Source organism: Podarcis liolepis (genome assembly GCF_965112155.1).
Source record: "Podarcis liolepis genome assembly, chromosome: 11".
NCBI lineage: Eukaryota > Metazoa > Chordata > Lepidosauria > Squamata > Lacertidae > Podarcis > Podarcis liolepis.
The window spans coordinates 11,984,750-12,007,255 of NC_139565.1; the positions used below are offsets into that span (position 1 = coordinate 11,984,750).

The 22,506-nt window shown below is 45.2% G+C and overlaps 1 protein-coding gene across 3 annotated transcripts; it reads left to right on the top strand.

Moving 5' to 3' along the window:
* The first annotated feature begins 415 nt into the window (after positions 1 to 415).
* Positions 416 to 19,356, top strand: S1PR3 (sphingosine-1-phosphate receptor 3). 3 transcript variants are annotated; one of them, XM_083465013.1, is made up of 2 exons: positions 416 to 736; positions 14,509 to 19,356. In XM_083465013.1, the coding sequence occupies exon 2, from the start codon at positions 14,669 to 14,671 to the stop codon at positions 15,785 to 15,787; it is 1,119 nt and encodes a 372-aa protein (XP_083321139.1). In that variant the 5' UTR covers positions 416 to 736; positions 14,509 to 14,668; the 3' UTR covers positions 15,788 to 19,356. The 3 variants fall into 3 exon arrangements, with proteins under 3 accessions (XP_083321139.1, XP_083321140.1, XP_083321141.1); XM_083465014.1 differs by lacking the exon at positions 416 to 736 and adding an exon at positions 751 to 807; XM_083465015.1 differs by lacking the exon at positions 416 to 736 and adding an exon at positions 6,035 to 6,169.
* Positions 19,357 to 22,506: the final 3,150 nt, after the last annotated feature.

Below are 22,506 nucleotides of genomic sequence, written 5' to 3' on the forward strand. Positions count from 1 at the left end.
GGCAGAGCATGAGACTCTTAATCTGAAGGTCGTGGGTTCAAGCCCCACTTGGGATGAAAGATTTCTGCATTGCAGGGGCTGGACTAGATGACTCTCTGATGCCTACAGTTCTATAATTCTCTGGTTAAGTGTGCATGGGATTGCTGCCTGAGCTGGGAGAGCGTCGCAGGTAGAAACTTTTCCTTTTTTCACCCAGCCCCGCTGACATGCATTCCCTTCCCAGTCCATGCGCCTCGGGTCCGACAGCCTTCTGGAATTGCCGCGGATGGGAAACAAGAGAGTCGAGCGGGAGCGACGGGGGTGAGACAGGCGAGCAGAGGGTGGGCGAGATGCGATCCTGGGAGGCGCGTTGGAGGAGGGGAGGCTGGCCGGAGAAGGAATGTAGACGGAGCGCAGCAGGGAGCAGAAAGGGCCGGGATGGGGTGTGTGAAACAGGACATGGAGCGGGGGCGACCTCGCGAGGGAGGAGCCCGAGGAGGGGGCGGGCGGCGGCGGCAGCAGCAGCAGCTTCAGCATCTCCTCGCAGGCTGGCGGGGAAGTTGGCCGCGCTTGCACGGGACGGCGGGCTCTCCAACAGCGCAGCGCCCGCGGGATCAATTGGATCCACGCTCTGGCCGACAGCCGGGAAGGGGGAAAGGGGACGATCGGCCGGAAAGAGCGCCGGACTCCGGGTATATAAGGCGCTCCGAACGTCCCAGGATGTGGCGCGCCGGGCAGGGAGCCGCGTCGGAGCGAGGTGAGCGGAGGCGCGCGGGATGGAACGCCGGGAGACTCCGCGAAGTTTGGGGTGCCGTTTACACGGCAGCGGTCTGTAATCCGAATTAGTGTGACCCGCTTGGGGATGGAACGCCAGGGGACTCTCGGCTGACGCTTGGGGTGCCGTGTTCTGTCATCCGAATTAGTGCGAACCGGTTGGGGAACGGGATTTTTTTTTGGGGGGGGGGGATCGTGAATCCTAGGGATCTAGAGGGGGGAAATGGTTAGCTCAGCATTGCGCTCCTGCGATGTGACAAGGACTGGCCATCCTTTTCCCGCAGCGTGGTTTGTATTACCATTTTGCCTCAGGAGTCTGTAAAAGTTTGCAGCGCATCCCGGAGAGAGAAGATGCCTCTGGATTCCCACCATCGTCAACTGCTGGGAGACTTAACTGGCGGTGGTGGTGCGTTGATGATACTGTAGTTATAATAAGAAACTACAAAGGGAGAGAAAGCAGGGGCCTCATCTAAAACTTTTCCTCACCTGCTTTCTGCTGCTTCTGCTCAGTTTGTTCATTTGACTCGTAAATGTTGAGTTGCATGTGCGCGCGCGTGTGTCTCTTTGGCCGCAAAGCTGTTTGTCTTGGAAGACTTCGCCACTGAAAGCAACGGGGATGGTGACTGATGGGTCTCCAAATTACTTGGGATGCTGAAGAATCGCGCTGTTAAAAAGGGTGCGGGAAGAACTGGCTTCCTGCAAAGTTCTTGCCCGACGAGGTTTGCCCAGAGCTTTTGTGTATTGGGATGTCGAACCACAACGAGAAGTGAAACTAGCACCGAGTTTGGTAGAGCACGAGACTCTAAATCTCAGGGTTGTGGATTTGAGCCCCATGTTGGGCAAAATATTCCTGCATTGAAGGAGCGTTGACTAGATGACCCGTGTCCCTTTCAACTATGATTCTATGATTATTACTCACTCCTAAAGGGTATATGAGTGCCACTTGGTGGCTGTGGCCACCCCTAGCTATTCTTGATGGTCTTTTTTGTACATGTTGCTGGCTCAACATGCATTTGTGTACACAACCCTGGTCTCCATCCTGAGGTTTCGGTTGGCAGAGATCAGTGCCCTCACCATATGGCTTGGGAATTAGACATGTAGGTGAACTGAACATGGGGCTGGCTTTTGGGGAAACATAGCAGCAATGAAGACAGAACATGAGATGAAAAGGCTCTCATTGATTATTTACACTGTGGGATCATTTAAACCAGAGCATTCCAAACTGTGTGTCGGCTGCAGTGTGTGGGTGTGTCGTAAGAAAGCTCCCTGTGCTCCTCCCGGGGCTGGAAAGGGGTTAGTTTAACCTCAGGTTTGCTAGTAAAACTGAATTACTGTGTTGCAAAATTATGCATGTCTAGGAAAAGTGTGTCACCGACATGAAAAGTTTGAATAAAAAAATTCCTTCCAGTAGCACCTTAAAGACCAACTAAGTTAGTTCTTGGTATGAGCTTTCGTGTGCATGCACACTTCTTCAGATACACTGAAACAGAAGTTGCCAGATCCTTCTATATAGTGAGAAGGTGTGGAGGGGTATTACTCAGAAGGGTGGTGGGAATAGGCTCATCTCAGCTATCTGCCAATCTCCCATTCCCACCACCCTTCTGAGTAATACCCCTCCACACCTTCTCACTATATAAAAGGATCTGGCAACTTCTGTTTCAGTGTATCTGAAGAAGTGTGCATGCACACGAAAGCTCATACCAAGAACTAACTTAGTTGGTCTTTAAGGTGCTACTGGAAGGAATTTTTTTATTTTGACTATGGCAGACCAACACTGCTACCTATCTGTAAATGAAAAGTTTGGAAAGCTCTGATTTAAACTGTGATTGGCTGTGATTCCTGCATCATAGGTGACCCATTGAGTCCCTTCCAACTCTACAATCCTTATTATTATTACAATTCTTCGATTCTATAATTCTATGAAACAGCCACACCCCACTTGTCCAGAGGACCATTGTGTATGTTACAGGAAGTGCCCCAAAGCCTGACTCTCTTTTGCACTTCCAGGTTAATGTCAACCAGTAAATCAACCAGGAAAAGGTCAGTTCACGATTACTTCCGTGTGTTAACAAAATAGTAATAAGAAATGGCCCTGATAATAAGGGACAGTTGGGAGTGAGGAATCTGAACCAGAGGAGAAGAATAAAGCAATTTCTAGAGTTTCAGACTAGCCAAGATTTCCAAAGTAAGAGCTCGTGGTGGAACTGTGGCATCTGAAATTGAGAACACCCATTATGGTCTCTGGGAGTGTAAAGTATGGAAATAAAGGCTGCCCATTGCATGTTATGGGATTGTGGTGTTTTAGAGTATGAGACGGTCTCCTTAAATAAGGGGTGTCCTTTCAAATTAGTGTTCTATCTTATTTTAGCTATGGCTCAGGAACTAGCGCTAGATGAAAGGATCTGAGCTCTCTGTTGCCAATGTCCACAAATGTGCCAAACAACACCCCAAAGTACTTAGGCTACAGACATGATGGGCCTTTCTGTTCTGGTGCAGTCTCCTGCGTTTTAAATTTCTCCGCAGCTCACATTATTGTTGTAGAGGAAAGGGAGCACTGCACTCAACCATCTCCCTCCCCCAATTTCATTTTGGTAGGGGTTCCCTTTGGCTGGCCCCTAAAACCTGCAAAGTATAGTGGTTCACCAAGTTCTCACCAAGTCTCAGTATTGATTCAAATTACCAGTGTGCACAAGACACATTCACAGTCATAAAACCCAGCTGTGATGTGAAACCTGAATGTATCAAGCTACGTTTCCATGTTCCCAACTGCCCACCCATTCATTCTAGTATTATCCCAGCACAGGAATTGATTGCTGTGGTTTAACTCTCAAACCTTCTGTAATTTTATGGCTTTCTGGAGAACCTCTGAAAAGTAATGTTGGGTTCTTGGAGATGCAAAAAGATTGAGGGAACGTTCTTTCATATGTGGTGTAAAGAGTACTGGGAAATGATATATAATGAATCGAAAAAAATGTTTAAAAGTACCTTTCCAAAAAAAGAGTCCTTTTTGTTGGGGATAATTCAGAGGGAAATTCCCAGGCGTCAAAAAAGACTATTTATGTATGCTACTACTGCGGCCCAAAAATGGAAAACGAGCGAGGTCCCAACCAAAGAAGAGTGGCAACTTAAGTTGACAGAATATGCACAACTTGCAGACCTAACATATAGAATAAGAGAACAAGAAAAACATATGTTTAGAGTATATTGGAAAACGTTTATTGAATATATGGGAAATAATTGTGTACAGCTAAAAACACTGGCAGCATTAAGATAAATTCAGCAATGTAAATAAGTTATGATGTATGTAATAATGGGATACTGAATGGTATAGTTTCTGTAAAATATACAGGGATTTATAATATGTAAAATGAACCATGGAAAGAGAAGAAGGGAAGTCATTGATAGCTTAAGGATGTATAAATTAGTGCTTTAAATTGTAAAACAGAAAATTTAATAATAATAATTATATATATATATATATTAATGTTGGGTTCCCTGAGAATGTTGTGTTCAGTTAGGGGTGGGGAGACTGTGGCCCTCCAAATTGTTGCCTACACCTCCCATCATCCCTGACCACTGGCTACGCTAGCCATACTGGTTGGGGCTTTATGGGGCTGCATGTTAACAACATCTGCAGGACCACAGCTTCCTGTTATGTTCATAACCCACACATGTTCCTTCTCCATCATGCCTACTCATGGGAACTAATTAAATAAAACAAAGGGGGACTTCAGGGTCCCCCAGTACTCGTGGGATCAGAGGTGTAAGCCACCTCCAAGAAAACAATGGCTAGCCTCACCCATTAGATGCCGACCAAAGGGTATTTAAGGAGGTAACAGAAATCACTGGGTTAAAGCTGACCGAAAGTCCAGAGGTAGCATTATTATCAATTTACGATGGGGTGGAAGGTTTGCAGGCTAGGAAGGACTTGCTCACAAATTTATTGACAGCTGCACAAATTATTATAGCCAGGAAGTGGAAGGGGCAAGCAGAATATAAAATGGAAGAATGGTATAAAGAGGTGTGGGATATAGCTATTAATGATAAATTAATATGTGCCATTAAGGCAAGACGGGGAATACGCAGGAGAAATGATTTTGAGGAGATATGGAGGGTGTTTGTAGAATTTGTACTGTTAAAAAGGAAAGGGGTCAAACTATTGCAAGAGGTGTTGTAATTTTGGGAGGTTGGATAGTTACAATGGAATGGTCTCGGTGGTGGGGTGCACATTTTTATTCTTATTTATTTCTAATTATTACTTTGTCAAAAAAGGGACGTGGGTGGCACTGTGGGTTAAACCACAGAGCCTACGACTTGCCGATCAGAAGGTTGGCGGTTCAAATTCCCACGACGGGGTGAGCTCCCGTTGCTCGGTCCCTGCTCCTGCCCACCTAGCAGTTCAAAAGCACATCTAAGTGCAAGTAGATAAATAGGTACCACTCTGGCGGGAAGGTAAAGGGCGTTTCCGGGCACTGCTCTGGTTCACCAGAAGCGGCTTAGTCATGCTGGCCACATGACCCGGAAGCTGTCTGCTGGCTCCCTCGGCCAATAAAGCGAGATGAGTGCCTCAACCCCAGAGTTGTCCAGATAAATAAAGAAAAAGATGCCAACCAAACATTGACCAGTGGGTGATCAGTTCTCAGCTTGAGAGCAGTGGGAGGGCTATTATGTGTCCTCTTTTTCATGGGTAGAGTCGTCATAGTGATCCATAGTTAAAAGCAGAAGTTGGCAAATGTGTCCTCTTGTTTTGCTCTTCAAAATATGGCAGCCTTAGATGTGCATGCCTAGGGTTCCTCCATGGGGAAGGATGCTTGGATAGATGAGGGTTCACATCCCTAGGAAAGGAGCCTTACTTGCATACATAACATCCAACTCTTAGGGACCCAGGCCCCTTTGCTGCCCCCCTCCAATAAAATATTTGTGGGGGCAGGGACCCCAAAGTTGATGGACATTGCCATTTTAATGGTGGGCAGGCCCGGGCCCAGTCGCTGCAGTGGCACTGGAGAGCCAGAGGTCAGGTGGGCGGTGGCAGGGTGCTGCGTGTGGTGGCAGTGGCAGGGGGTGGAGGATGAGCGGCCACAGCAATTTTTTTGAGGTTCCCTGGAGTTGGTGCCACTGCTTCAAATGGACACCAGTTATGCATTGGCCTGTCAGAGCCATCATATGTATCATCGCCTAAGGCACAGCTTCCCAAACTTTGCATGTTGGTGACACACTTCTTAGATATGCTGTCAGGCGTCAGAGGATCCCCACACCCCTGGCAGGTTGCCAGGAACGAATAAGACAAGGGAAGTTCTTACCAATGCTTTTTTATTCAATATTCACAGAGAGAGGCTTGGAAATGCAACCGCTTGGAGTAATGACGTCTCCACCCCCTCCCTCTCTCCCTTCATGCGTCATCACTATGGATGCTGAGGTGTGCCCTCTGCCTTTGAGCTCTTTGCTCTCCTACTTTCAAGGCTTGCCGTGTTCTGGGAGAGGGGGGTCTGGAATGCTTTATAAAGACACTGAAGAGTTTGGATTTGATATCCCGCTTTATCACTACCCGAAGGAGTCTCAAAGTGGCTAACAATCTCCTTTCCCTTCCTCCCCCACAACAAACACTCTGTGAGGTGAGTGAGGCTGAGAGACTTCAGAGAAATGTGACTAGCCCAAGGTCACCCAGCAGCTGCATGTGGAGGAGTGGGGAAGCAAACCTAATTCACCAGATTACGAGTCCACCACTCTTAACCACTACACCGCGCTGGCACTGAGTCCATCAGCTGTCTCTCCTCTTCTTCTTCTTCTTCTTCTTCTTCTTCTTCTTCTTCTTCTTCTTCTTCTTCTTCTTCTTCCTTCTTCTTCCTTCTTCTTCCTTCTTCTTTCTTCTTCTTCTTCTTCTTCTTCTTCCCTGGTGCTTCTTCTTCTTCTTCTTCCTCCCCCCCACCCCCTCCCCCATTATTTCCCAGCTTTCCCCCTTATCTGCCTCTGAGCTGTGACCTCCCTCGAACCCCTGTTGTAATTCTGAACTGTCTCCTTCTTCTCTAGAAGAGTCAGGCTGAGGAGGCAGTCTTCCCCATCCCTCCTCTGCCCAGTCCCTGACACATGCCTAATTTTGCAACGCAGTAATTCAGTTTTACCAGCAAACCAGAGGTTAAACTAACCCCTTTGCAATCCTGGGAGGAGTGTGGGGAGGGTTCGCACGACACACCTACACACTGCAACCGACACACTAATGTGTCATGACACACCGTTTGGAAAGCTCAGACTGTCTGAATTTTGTGGCAGGGATTCAAGTGCATACTGGAACTTTCAGTTTGCGGATTTTAAAGTGGATTAAAGGGCTCTGTCGCCCTAGCGCAAACAACCCTCCCCCCACCCCCACAAAAAAAGCCCCAGACTTTCTGAGGTTTGGAAAGTGATGGAGAAATGTATTGAAAAGTGTAGGGCGAACAAGTAAGTAAGGAGGAAGACATGCAAGGAGCCTGCAAGCAAAGCACAGTGAATGCAGGATGGATGTCATATAACCGTTCCGCAAACAGATCAGAACGGATGCTCCACAGGAACTGGGTATAATCTAGCATCCATGTAAGCTTAATGCAACAAATCAGAATGAATGCTCAATGAGCTGGATGTCTGGAAGGGGCCTGAGTCTTCAATGGAAATGTATTACTTTTATGGGTATTGCAGTAGATTCCTGCCGGCTAGAGGAGTTGCCCTGGCAACAGCAGCAAACCACTTCCTCGCCACAAACTCTGTCTGTTCATTATTTTGGTTTACCACACAGTTCTATCTAGACTCACCAGCAGGTGTCTGACAGCTAACAAATAAGCATACTCTACTGAGACTGCCCAAAATTCAGTTCTGGAGTACCACAGATGGTCCAGCTGTGTGCTGCTGCTGATGTTTGTCCTCTTTCTAGCTTCACTGGACATCAAATGATGTTGTGTTTTGGCCGAACTGGACCACGGCCATTATACTTTTGAAATTATGTGAGGAATTAAAGTCTTCCAAACATCAGTACAGTCATGCCTCAGGTTACAGACGCTTCAGGTTGCGTTTTTTGGGGTTATGGACCGCCGAAACCCAGAAGTACCCGAACGGGTTACTTCTGGGTTTCGGCGGCTGCACATGCACAGATGCACTAAATCGCACTTTGCACATGCGCAAAAGCACCGAATCGCAACCCGGGTTTGCACAGGTGCGCAGCTGTGGGTTGCGAATGCGCATCCTGCACGGATCACGTTTGCAACCCGAGCGTCCATTGGCACCATTTTATTTTTTTCTTTTAGCTATGGCTCAGCTTTATTCACCACCAATTCCCTTTCTTCTTCTTGCTAAGGGGCTAGTTCCTGGGACATTTCTTTTCAACATAAGCTCAGGTTTTTCTTTTCAGTGTAATTTTTATCATCAGTCTGTTATCTTATGTGCCATGGTAAAAATTCCCAGGCTCCTATAAATCAGATAACTTGAAAGGTAGGGTTGTTGGTATCAGTTCCTGGGATTTTAGATTTATCTCTCGACATACCATATTTTTCGTCCTATAGGGCGCACCGGCCCATAGGACACACCTCGTTTTTTTGGGGGAAAATGAATAAAAAAAAAATATTCCCCCCCCTCACCCTGGCTGCCACCCCAAGCCTTGCGCTCACCTGCCCGAAGCTCGGGGCACCCTCCAGAGGGCTCCCCGTGCTTCAGGCGACAGGCTGCCGCCCCAAGCCTCGCGCGCTCGGCTGGCCCTCCTGCCGGGGGCGCAAGGCTTGCAGACACTCGCGGGGGCTGCAGGCTGCTGCCCGCAAGCCTTGTGAGCCCGAGGGAACTCCCACCGGGCTTGCAAGGCTTGCGGATAGCTTCCTGAAGCCTGAAGAGCGAGAGGGGTCGGTGCGCACCGATGCCTCTCGCTCTCCAGGCTTCAGTGAAAGCCTGCATTCGCCCCATAGGACGCACACACATTTCCCCTTCATTTTTGGAGGGGGAAAAGTGCGTCCTATGGGGCGAAAAATACGGTAACAAGAGCTAGAAGGCAATTCGAGAAATAAGAATGACTTAGGGCTGTAGGATAAAGGTTTTCCTGCACATTGATGGACTTCTAAGGAGGTCTGGCTAAACAGTTGTGGACCTCAGAACTGCTCTAGATTAATCCACTGGGAGCTTTATGAATATAAGATATAACTGTCATTCTTTGTTCTGAAAAGACCTTTGGATGTCTAGGTCACTGCAACCATCAGAGTGAGACCTACCATTAGGTAAAATGAAGCCATCACCTCTAGGAGCTGATTTTGAGGACATACCTGGTTTGTTTGTTTGTTTGTTTGTTTTTATTTTCATAAAATATATACACCACTTCATTGTAAAAACAACAACACCACACCTCCAAAATAGCTTACATTTAAAGTACAGTGGTACCTTGGGTTACATACGCTTCAGGTTACATACACTTCAGGTTACAGCTTCCGCTAACCCAGAAATAGTGCTTCAGGTTAAGAACTTTGCTTCAGGATGAGAACAGAAATCGTGCTCCGGCGGCGTGGCAGCAGCAGGAGGCCCCATTAGCTAAAGTGGTGCTTCAGGTTAAGAACAGTTTCAGGTTAAGAACGGAACTTCGGAACGAATTAAGTACTTAACCCAAGCAGGGGCGCCGACTTATAAAAAATATTGGGGGGCCCATACCGGGGTCCATACTGGCGGCAGGATGGCAGTGGTGCTTTTGCATGCAAGAACCGGCGTGCCCTCCCCAGGCTTCGCGCCGGGAGGCGGCCACCCCCTCCTACCAACGTCACCTTAGCCAAACCCAGAAAAAAAGCCCCGCTCCGGCGGCGGGAACTCCCGTCCCCTCCATTCTCCCCTCACCCCGGTCCCTCGCCGACGACGAATACGCCGTTCCTCGGCCCCGCGGCTCCATTCCTTTCTAAAGTCCCGCCACTGGGGGTCTTCCTCTGACTGACCGACCTGCCCGCCCCTTCTCAGGAGCTCCCGGTCACTTTGGGAGGCGCGCGCCGGAGTCCCCGGCGCGGTTTTTGGCAAGGTGCCTAATAATTTTCTTAAATTATTGGGGGGGCAGAGCCCCCCCAAACGAATTTTTGAGGGGGCTCGGGCCCCCTCAGGCCCCATGGAGTCGGCGCCTATGAACCAGTACCACTGTACTCTTTTATCACTTTAAACAGTCATGGCTTTCCCCCAAAGAATCCTGGGATCTGTAGTTTGTAAATGGCACTGAAAGTTGTTAGAGGAGACCCCTGTTTCCCTCACAGAACTACAACTCCCAGAGTTCCCTGGGAAGAGAGATTTATTGCTAAGCCACTCTGAATTGTAGATTTGTGAGGAGAACAGGGGTCTTTAAACAAATCTAAGCACCTTTTTTTAAAACTACAATTTGCATAAGTCTTTGTGGGGAGCCAATACTGAGTGTCATGAAGGGGTAACTAAATTGGCTACTTAATTTATTCCCATGTTATTTTTTTACTGCAAGGGACAGTGCTTTTTCTGTCTCAGGTGCTAAAGTAGCCTTGGATAATATCTAACTTGACTTTGGGGGCTGGATTTGCGGCTCCCTCTCAGGGCTGGTCCCAGCAGCCAGGCACACCTTGGGAACTGGCCAGCGATTAGAAAGATTGAAGAGAATGAAAAGGAAGCACTTATGACTTACATTAGCTTGGCTAAAACCACAATTGAAATCAGCTGATAACATATGTGAGAGTTATATTCTAAAAGAATGACAAAATCACATTTCATAGAAGCCAAGACAAATAGCGGTCGGCTTAAAATATGCATGCGTTTTCTAAGAAACGGCATTTTGTTCTCTAGATTGCATTTGCAGTCACAAAGCTATGCAGAGCAGACACACAGAGAGCATAAAAAGCCAAGTCCTGTCCTAGACATTGATGCCACTGATGGGAACTTGACAGATTATGCACAATAACTCACCACTGAAGAACTCTTACATAAAATATATACGATGTTTGCTTTTTCACTTTAGATGTGCTTGCTTTTCTCTGGTCTGACGATTTCTGCTCACGGCCACCCACACACAAAAAGAGGAAAGCTGAAATAACGTTTCGTGTGTCTTTTATTTGTTTAAGTTTCTGTGTTGCTATGTGGAGTATTATAGCACCGGAGAGATGTGAGACTTGCTCCTGTTGTGTTCACCTGACAAAGAACCAGCTTATCAATGGGACTGTATAATTTAGCATGACTCTGGTGAATGGTCATTCTGCCATTGGACTGCACAGTTAATATTTTGTACATGAGTAACTTTTATTATTTATTCCATTTTTTATCTCACTTTTCCTTCTAAGAGCTCTTGGTTTGCATCAGCTTTGTGTGGGGAGGGCAAATAATGGGGTGGATCAAGGTGATCCAGGGATCTTTCCCTCATTCTGAGTCAAAGTGTGATGTTAATAACCCCCTCCCCAAGTTGGACAAGGGTCCTGCAATGCCTTGTGTCACTGCATTTTGTACCTTACAGCTCTATATTTTCCTACATCTATGTGTTTCCATAGGGCAATGAGCTCTGCAAAATATTGCCTGATTTACAGTGGTAAAGTAAAGGTAAAGGGACCCCTGACCATTAGGTCCAGTCGTGACCGACTCTGGGGTTGCTGCACTCATCTCGCTTTATTGGCCGAGGGAGCTAGCATACAGCTTCCAGGTCATGTGGCCAGCATGACTAAGCCACTTCTGGCGAACAAGAGCAGCGCATGGAAATGCCGTTTACCTTCCCGCTGGAGTGGTACCTATTTATCCACTTGCACTTTGACGTGCTTTCGAACTGCTAGTTTGGCAGGAGCAGGGACCGAGCAGCGGGAGCTCACTCCATCGCCAGGATTCGAACCGCCAACCTTCTGATCGGCAAGTCCTAGGCTCTGTGGTTTAACCCACAGCGCCACCTGCATTATAGGAGTGCTTCAAATGTACATTGTGGGTGTGATCAAGAGACAATCCCTTGCTCCCCCCCCCAGGGATTTTCCTTCTTCCACAAAAAGCCCTTGGACCTATTTGTCTACAATTTGTCAATCTCCGGAGGAGCACCTGTGTCTTAAAATTTCACCCACTTTGGCCAAATAAGGAAAATGACTTCATAGGGTGGCTGTGGAGATAAAATGAGGATTGGAGAAATTATGTGTATGAGAGATGTCCACAGATCTCAAGATTCAACTTGTATCCATACATAAGTAGGTTAGGCTGAGAGACACATCCAGTGAGCTTTAGAGATCTCCCTCATCTGACCCCAACCTGCTGTTCACTACATCACACTAAATCTCCGTTGCTTATTCATTCTTCAGCCCCTGCATAATTTTTTTTGACAGAACAACAAGGTGGCAAAAATTTTGCTCAGCAAAATAATAGACAAGCTGACGGAAGCATTATTTTTGGTGGTATATGTAGCAATTCTAATATTACTGTGACTTTGAAAAAAGAATCCTCTGCATCTAATATTTCTGCGGTGTGTTCCCAATGGATGTTGATTCTTTGCTTTTCTATGGTGAAAAGGTGTTATCAATGATCACATAGCATTCCCTTGTTGCAGGACTCCAACTCCCATCAGCCCCTGCCAGCATGGCCAGTGGTCAGGAATTATGGGAGCTGTAGCCCAGTAACATATGGAGGGCCACAGGTTCCCCACTCTGGTTTAAAGGCTAAACATGCAAAGCTGGTCAGTGTGAGATCGGTACCCACTGAATTGAAGCCATGGGAACGGATGCGAATTCCATGGACAAAAATGCCTGTGATTTGCCCTGCCTGTCCGGTTGCCAGTCTTTAAACATTACAGGAATGCCATGAGAAATATGCCTTCCTTTTGGGTTCTAGGAAAGTTTAAAGGGCACCTTAATGTGACAAACAGAGTTCGGAAGAATGAGAAGTTTGGTTCTTGATAGCTTGGCCACAAGGGGATAGATTTAACTTTTATATAAGTAAGTGGCTTTCTTCCCCACCCCCACCCCCACATGCCTCTGGCACTGTTACTATGGCCAGAAATTCCATGGAAGAGGAAGGAGTGCCATACTCCCATCTCTGAAGCCAACTTGCAGCAATACCAAGGATGAGCAATACAGTGGTACCTCGGGTTAAGAACTTAATTCATTCCAGAGGTCCGTTCTTAACCTGAAACTGTTCTTAACCTGAGGTACCACTTTAGCTAATGGGGCCTCCCGCTGCCGCCGTGCTGTTCTCATTCTGAAGCAAAGTTCTTAACCCGAGGTACTCTTTCTGGGTTTGCAGAGTCTGTAACCTGAAGCGTATGTAACCCGAGGTACCACTGTACATTTCCGAAGCATACCTTACCCCAGACAGAATACCAAATTCAGTGCAGGAGGCGGGAAGGATGAACGGATGCAATGCACGCCACTAACTCTTTCCCTGCTCCCATTCTGAATGCAGCTTCTGAATTGGAATAGACAAGCATTCCTTACATACCCTTCATGGGCCAGAGGCCACGTTTGGTTTTAGGGAACAGACTGAATGGAAGGATTTGAGAAATAGTTCATAAAGATATTTATAGGCAATGCTGGTTTGAATTTATATGGTTTTTATATGGATGGGAGCTGCCCAGAGTGGGAAACCCAGCTGGATGGGTGGGGTATACATAATAAATTATTATTATTATTATTATTATTATTATCATCATCATCATCATCATCATTATCATTATTATCATTATTATTATCATTATATCACAGACACACCAAGTGATTATAAAATGTTCAAAAGAAGGTTTCCTTTAGATGTTATAACATATTATTGAATACAAATCTTTCACTTGCAATTTAACCACTTTGCTCCCATTTTTTCCTCTAGAGAGAAAGGACAGGGCTTTTGTAAAAGGCAGAGGAAATCATTCCACATTGCATTCATTTGCTTAGGTTTTACAAAAGAAGATTGAGTTTCAATCCAATTGTGCATTTTGGAAAATAGCCCTCCCTGTTGTTGTTTTATTGATGCAGGATTGTACCCAACAAAGTTGTTCCCATTAGTGCAAAGTCTTCTGCCGGTGCAACAAGACTTTCTCTACTTCTCGGTCTCTGAGGGACCATCCCCACTCCCTGATCTGTTCTGGAGGTTAGGGGAAACTCCAGAACAGAATTTTTGGGGGGGAGGGGCGCCAGGAGGAGAGGAGAGGAAGTCCCACTGTACAGGCAGAAGTCCTTGCACTAATGAGATGACTTCATTGGATACAATCCATGACTTTTCTTGCACCATTTTCTTTTGGACTGTTGACATTTTATCGTTTGCTAACCCGCAGCCTCGGCAATTTTTTGAAATGAGAGGCGGCGTACAAATAATATAAATAAATAGGCATCCTCCCTCATTTTGTTTAAATGTGATTTTGAAGAGATTTGGAAAGTGAAGTTATTGGTCTATTTAACGTTGTTGCTTGTGATGAAGCTAGGGACAAAAGCTGTGGGGCTGCCACCAGAATAGGAGCCCATTCTCTTCCATAAAGAGAGACATTTGTCCAGATCATCATACAGTGTGTGTGTCTCTCCTTTCCTGTTGCACATAATTTGCAGGTGACAATGGTTTGAAAATATGGGGGATCAACTCAGTGGTCTTACTTGTTATTAAATTTGGAGAGTGGAGATAGAGAAAAACGTGGCAGAAGATGGTAGCCCCAAGTATCTGGGAGCTTCTAGATCTGCTCTGCCGATCTCATTAGCTAAACATCCGCAAGAGCCCACATATCTGTTCTCTATTGCATTTTATCAGAAAGTATGAGCTTGCTGTTTTTAATATGAAGTCAGGTGATTTAATATGTTGTCATTTGTTGCTGTTTTAAAGGTTTTGGTGGAAGCACGGCAGGCTGCTGACATGCGACCAGTACGGAAGCTGACCTTTTCGAAGACGTCTTCTAAGAGGTGTGATGCGGGCTCCCCCTTGTGGGAATTAATTGGATCAAAACTTCCCTGATTTGAAAAGCGGATCAGTCCAAAGCTGAGCCATGGATATGGTGAGCACTCAACCGTCTGTCCAAGAATTTGAAGGGATGGACCCTCTCATCCGCCGCCATTACAACTTCACGGGGAAGCTCATCCGAGGAAAAGAAAAAAGCCTGACGACCATTATCCTTCTAATCGTCTGCAGCTTCATCATCCTGGAGAACCTGATGGTGCTGATCGCCATCTGGAAAAACAACAAGTTTCACAACCGCATGTATTTTTTCATTGGCAACCTGGCCCTCTGTGATCTGCTGGCTGGGATAGTTTACAAAGTAAACATCTTGATGTCAGGAAACAAGACCCTGTCCTTGTCTGCCCAGATTTGGTTTATTCGAGAAGGCAGCATGTTTGTGGCTCTGGGGGCTTCCACATTCAGCTTATTAGCGATCGCCATCGAGAGGCATTTGACAATGATCAAAATGAGGCCATACGATGCCAATAAGAAGTACAGGGTCTTTTTGCTCATCGGAACGTGCTGGCTTATCTCAGTTTCCCTGGGCGCCTTGCCAATCCTTGGCTGGAATTGTGTTGCGGACTTAGCTGACTGTTCCACTATTTTGCCGCTCTATTCCAAAAGGTATGTGGCCTTTTGCATCACCATCTTTATAGCAATCTTGGTGGCCATTGTCCTCCTCTACGCCCGGATCTATATCTTGGTGAAGTCCAGCAGCCGCAACGTCACCAACCACAACAACTCGGAGAGGTCCATGGCATTGCTTCGGACAGTTGTGATTGTGGTCGGGGTCTTCATCGCTTGCTGGTCGCCGCTGTTTATCTTGTTGCTGGTCGACGTGGCCTGCAAAGTGAAAGAATGCCCCATTTTGTACGAGGTGCACGGGTTCATTGCCTTAGCGGTCCTCAATTCAGCCATGAACCCCGTCATCTACACCCTGGCAAGCAAAGAAATGCGCCGGGCTTTCTTCCGCCTCGTCTGTGGCTGCTTGGTGAAGACCAGCGCCACCACGTCGCTGCCGATCCAGCCCACCCCAGATCAGAGTCGCAGCAAGTCCAGCAGCAGCAATGCACAGAAACTGAAGGACGAGCACCCACAGACTAACGCCTCGCCAGGTTTAGCGGAAAAGAACGAATCGTCATTTCACAATGGGAATTGCTGCAAATGAAGTCCGTCAGCTCTGCAGGCTAAGGATTCTTTAACTGGCTTTTTAAAAGAGCCGAATGGAAGCCTTTGGTGGGGTTTCATGCACTTAAATCACAGGGAGAAACACTCTTCGACGGCATAATATCAAGTGCCTTTTTTTTAGCCCAGGCAGTTTTGAACTCGGTTTTAGTTCTGTGAGGGATGTACTCAGGAAGGCACTTCACTGCCTCCCGAAATCCTGTCAGCATCAAGAAAAATGGCACATTTGACATGGTGCAAAATTTATACACATTAGGGAATCAATGCAGAAACCATGGTGGGTTATTTAAAACCAATAAATGAAACCCAGTCTGCACCTCCCAATAATATGCAAGTCTAAAAAAGCTGGAGGTGCTGTGTAAGTTTTTTTTATTGCCATCTGTTCCGTGCCTTTTGGGCCCGGCTGCCGCCTCCCTCCCTTCCTTCGTCCCTTCCTTCAAGCAGCCTACCTTCTTGACCTCTATACAGAACACAATGCCTGGGATCTGTGGGAGATTTCCTTCCCACCCAAACCCATCTTTTGCTTTCTCCACCCAAGTGGGACGGGTTGGCAACATTATACAACTGACCTCCTCCCCAGGAGTTAACAGTATTTATAGATATTCTTTGATATCACCATTCCTCAGCCAGTAGTGCTGGGGAAGGGGGGAGAATCACATGGGCAGATGGCAGCCAATGCTAGCCTATTATGTGTATATAGAAATGTGTGTGTGTATCAGTCGATTCACAGGAAACGTTTCCATTCACCAAGCACTGCACACCCTCTGCAGGAATGTGTATCCCCTATATGCTGACATTTAAAGTTACGAGAGAGATTGTTTACCTCCACAGTGCTGCATTATTTTCCAACTTTTAAGTCTTGTTGTTATGTTAATGGATTCACACTACAAGTATTATTTGACGTGGCATCCCAAGAAATAAATGCTTAGGACCGATCGCTGTGCCACAAGGCATAAACTACCATATTATGAAGGCAAGGAACTCACGCTGACATGAACAGACAAATGGATACCCCAGAACAAATATTTTGGGTTGAGCTGCAAGCCTAATTATCTCTTTATTTATGCCAGTTGTTTGGCAAAAGTTTACATTATCTGATGTTGTCACCATGATTTCCTGTGTAATATACCAGATCTTACAAGTACTGTGGGCAGGTATGTTCCAATAGTGGTGTTTTGTTTTGTTTTTTGTTTCTTTAAACTTCACCAACAAAATTTTGGAGGAGAGAAGTTGGATGCTACACGAACCCAGTATTGCAATTATCAATGCAAACATCCTGCGAGAATAGCTAAATGTGAAGGCTGCAACTACAAGGCATTTTGGTTTTGTTCTAGGACTTTAAAAAAACACACGTAATATTGGCTCATTCTCCTTGAATTTCTTCTTTATTTAATGTAGTTTAGTGTCCAACTGAAATATGTGTCTTGGCATTTTATGCATAGCATGTATATAGATGTATATTTAATCAATGCATTTATTTTATTTTTTTGCTCTTTGAAAGATATTTTTTTTAAAAATTGAAGGCCCAGTCTGTGTTATGGAAAGCCCAAACACAGAAGATTAGAAAGAAACAATGGAAGTGGCATGGTCTTCTCAATGTTATTTCATACAAAACTACACGTTTCCAGAAAACTATCCCAACAGAGCTTTACAAAAATCACAAATTGCAGTTTAATGTTCCTTGACAACTATCCCTAGCTCAAACTTGAGTCAATTGCATGGGCTGGTGGATGTTTTTTATTCATCTAGCTCTAGAATTAATATTCTGTCATCTGAACTCCCTGCCCACCAATATATTTTCCCCCTGATGGCTTATGTTGGAAGAAAGCCAGCAGAGAATAAATGGGATTCACCATGCACTTAACGTGGACTAATGGGTGAAATTGGGGGATGCATGTACCACAGAAAATAAAGTTAGCATAAGTGGAAGAAATAGTCAAAAGTGGTCCATGAGAACGTCATACATGGTCCCAGGTACTCTGAGATTTTCAGCCAGCTTCTGCTTCCTTCACAGCAACAGGACTAATTTTCAGCTGAACCACCCCCCTCAGCATCTGAAAAATTCATAAATCTCTTTTGACATCACATCAGTTCAGCCAGGGGCTGGGAACTGCTGATATGGGACAGTAACTTTACAAAAATATGCATAGAGGCATGATTTTTAAAACATCCTGCTATCATTATTTGAGGGGATTTTTTAAAACTTAAGAATGACAAGCTGTGAAAATTCTGTTTACAAGAGGCATTTAAAAGGGGGAGGGCATGCTATTTCGACCAGGGGTAGCCAATGGGATACCATCCTAAAATTTTGGGATGCAGCTCACATCAGGCCCAAACAGCATGACCAGTGGACAGAGATCATAGTTGTAGTACAAAGCGTGTGAAAGGCACCACATTGGCAAAGCCAAGAATTAAACATGAAATTATGATAGACATAAAAGAAAGAGGAGGCTTTGCCCTGCCACATGTGCAAATGTATTATGAGGCAGCCTGCTTGTGCTGGTTAAAAGAATGGATTACACTAGATAATGCGGTCCTCCTGGACTTAGAAGGCCATGATTTAAAATTCAGCTGGCATGCATGTCTGTGGTATGGGAAGGCAAAAATCTATAAAAGTTTTATGAACCATATTCTAAGGAAGAATTTGTATAGAGATTGGGAGAAATATAAAAATCTGCTGGAAAGGAAAACACCTTTATGGCTATCTCCTATTGAGGCTATTACAATCAAGAAAGTTAATATGGATAGACAATGGTCAGTTTTTACAGGGAATTGCTGCATTTCACAGAGGGGGAACTTAAACTGAAATGAATGGAAAGTGTAAGAAGCCATGTTACAGACTGGCTACAATATCATCAGTTACATTAAATATTTAAAATAGATAGGAAAAATGGGTTTTTGGACCAAAGTTCACAATTTGAAAAAGAACTTATACAAAACAAAGAAAAACTTTTATCTAAAATGTATAATTTGTTATTAGATTGGGAAACAAAAGACGAGCTTGTGAAAGGCACCACATTGGCTATTCCTGTTTTAAACATTTCCTACAGCAACTTCATTGAAAACCTGTGTCTAAGGGCAAAAATCCTAAGCACATTTAAGCGGAAATAATAGATGGGAATGACTTGCACAGAATGCCACCAAATCCTTTTGTTCCTCTGATAATGTAATGCCCATAGCAGAAACTCTCCTACTTGGTATGAATAGTTGTTATTTCAATGAATATTTGTTATTTCAAGTATAAAGTCTTGTAAACATGTATATTAACTTTTCAATCTCTGTGCAAAATACAAAAGAGTATGCTGAAACTGTGAATGCCAAACAGTATAAAGTAACATATCAAATAATAAAAACTGCTGAAAGCGCGAAGAGACATTGTCTTTGAGATGATCCTGGTTAAACAGCAAGGCTACGGACAAGGATGCTTAACCTGTAAATACAAATCAAGTCACAGATATATCCCCAGGTGCTCTGAAGAGTTTCCTAATTTTTTATATATTAAATGTATTGTGTTGTATTGTATGGCATAATAATAAAGTAAAAGAAGAGGTCCCTCATTGAAGCATGCGGAATAACAGAACCACAAACCAGTGAATGATAACTTAGTGATTAACTAAAATTTTAGTGTTCGAAAGAAGCTTCTCCCGGTCTAAATGGGTGCTGGACCGCCATAACCTTGAACAGATTAAATACTTCAGTTATCTATGGCTCCCATTCCATCATACAGGATCTTGGAAGCACCACTGGCAAACCTCCCTTCAAAAGGCGGAGATCACAAAGCTAGCCATACTCAGATTCCTTTTCACAAAGGGCGGCAAATATGTTCCAGCAGCCTTAAGGGTTTTCAACGCAAAATCCATTTCCCAACTCCTGTACACTGCAAATGTCTGACATAATGGAGACCTGCCTAAGCTAGATGGCTTTCAGGCAAAATTTCTACGATCTCTGCTGCAGGTACCCAACTGTGTCCCCAACTCTGTACTTCTGTTAGAAGCTGGTGAATGCCCAATTGCAACCAAAGCATGGTGGGCTGCCCTAAAACATTGGCTCAGTATTTCAGTATTTGATCTAGGGAAGGGTTTGTACCAACACTTGACCAATGAGGAGTTTGTCAGCAAATGGCAGAAAACCATGACCAGAAAAGCCGCCTCTATTGGTCTGTCACCCCCCCCCAACTTTATTACCTGGGTTATGAAGGCACCCTAAAGACGTTAAAGCAAAGATTATGGGATAATACACACAGTGACTTATGATCTTGATCACACAGTTTGTAGTCCGCTGGCAGTAGGAGTACAATATGGGCATGTCTTTAAGTTAACACCTTACATTAAAAACCTGACAGTACCAAATTATCAAAGGTTATTCACCAAAGCCAGACTAAACGTCTTTCCTTCTGCAGTGTTGGATGGCAGGTTGAGAGGAGTTCCCTACCAGGACAGACTTTGCTCGTGTGCTCAAGACATCGATTCTATAAAACATATTTTGCTGCACTGTGCGAAATATGAGCAAGCCAGGGCTGAACTGATATTACCCTTGCTGGTACCTTTGCCAGGAAAATCAGAGGCTCACTATGTCAGGTTCCTATTGGAAGACCGGACAAACGCTAGAACATTAGCAGTGGCCAAGTTTTTATCAGTGGTTGCAAGAATCAATGATCCCTAATCTTCAAGTCTGAACAAAATGCTTGTTTAACCTGGAGGTAGGCTGTCTGAATTGTGCATTGTTTTGTAACGATTTGTTGGGTCTCTGGACCGTAATAAAGATAGATTGACTTAGCGATTAAAGGCATATATCAGGTACAATAGGGAAATGCAAAATAATACAGAGGTATGTCTTGATGAAATAAGCAACCAAATTTTTGTTGTTCTCTATTCTCTTATTGTGGGACATAAGAGTGATTGCCTGGCTATTTTTCTTTGCTCGCTTGGGATTCTACTGCAGTGAACAACTATTTCTGCTGCTTCGTTGTACTAGTAAAAAAAACAACACTTGGTATGGGATCATACTAACCATTGCATGACTGACCACAATCCCAATAGTTTATATACCTACCTGGAACTATTGGGTATTGAACCTAAGACCTGCTGCATTCAAAGCTACAGCCCTTTGTCAATTTTACTACCGCAGGACTCTACCAGCTAATATCATCTTCATTCTGCTATATGGCTAGATGCCGACCTTTATTTCTCTGTAAATGTGATCGATAGGATTGGTCCGCGTGTCTTCTAGATGGGCAATGCAGTGGTTCCGATTTAATCTGGCAAGTGGTAAAAATGCCCCCAAGTAATAATGTCACGTGTTCTCATAATGTATTCTTTGATACTATCCACAATGAAAGATAAGCAATATGGTGCCTTCCAGATATGGTTGGACTGCAACTCCCATAATCCCAGGCCACAACTCATGCTGATGGGCGTTTGAGTCCAACAACAGCTGGAGGTCACCCCATTGGTCACCACTCTTAGTGTAGTAGTCTCTGAGTATCAGGGTGGCTCTATACAATGGGTAGGCAACCGAAGGCCCGGGGGCCAGATACGGCCCAATCGCCTTCTAAATCCAGCCCGCGGACAGTCCAGGAATCAGCGTGTTTTTACATGAGTAGAATGTGTCCTTTTGTTTAAAATGCATCTCTGGGTTATTTGTGGGGCATAGGAATTCATTCATTTAAAAAATATAGGTATATATATTGTTTGGCCCCCCACAAGGTCTGAGGGACAGTGGACTGGCCCCCTGCTGAAAAAGTTTGCTGACACCTGCTGTACACATGGGGGGGGAGGACACTATAAATACAGTGGTACCTCGGTTTACGAACTTAATCCGTTCCGGAAGTTCGTTCTGAAACCAAAACTGTTCTTAAACCGAGGCGTGCTTTCCCTAATGAGGCCTCCCGCCGCCAGTGCCCTTCCACCGTTCGGATTCCGTTCTTAGACTGAGGTAAAGTTCTCAAACCAAGACACTATTTCTGGTTTTGCGGAGTTTGTAAACCAAATCGTTCTTAAACCAGACCATTCTTAAACCGAGGTACCACTGTAAGTCATTTTACAAAACAAATCACATAGGAAAGTTTTGTGCTCTACAGCACCATCTGGTGTTGTGTGTTTATAATGCATATAAAATGCTGTTTTTTGACTAATGTAGCTGAGTCCTTGGAGACAACACCAGTTGCCTTGCATCTCAAACAGGAGGTAGCCATTGCACTCATATTCTGGTTGTCCTCGTGAGAACAGAATTCTGGACTAGATCGGCCCTTGGACTGATTCAGCAGGGTTCTACCTATGTTCTCATGCAAAATTATCTGACTGTCCTGTTTGAGGCGGATAAGGTTGCATCCATCTGAGCACAGTCTTGGATCTGCTCCACATCTAACCACACTGTCGGCAGTCTCTGCCATACTGAGCATGCCCCCTGAGGATTACAGCTGTGCTGATCATGACCATGTGATGACCATTGTCCACAGTTTGCCAGGAGTGATATAACTGAGCAGTCATCCTTCAAATTTCTTCTTTTCTTCAGTGGGTGCTCTTGGGAGGGGGCTTCCACTTTAAGCGGTTGGGGATGGATGGCAGCTAACAGATTGAGGTTGAATCCTGACAAGACAGAAGTACTGCTTTTGGGGGACAGGAGGCGGGCAGGTGTGGAGGACTCCCTGGTCCTGAATGGGGTAACTGTGCCCCTGAAGGACCAGGTGTGCAGCCTGGGAGT

What these genes read in the sequence shown, in the direction of transcription:
- S1PR3 (XM_083465013.1), top strand. Translation starts at nt 14,669, where the DNA reads ATGGATATGGTGAGCACTCAACCGTCTGTCCAAGAATTTGAAGGGATG.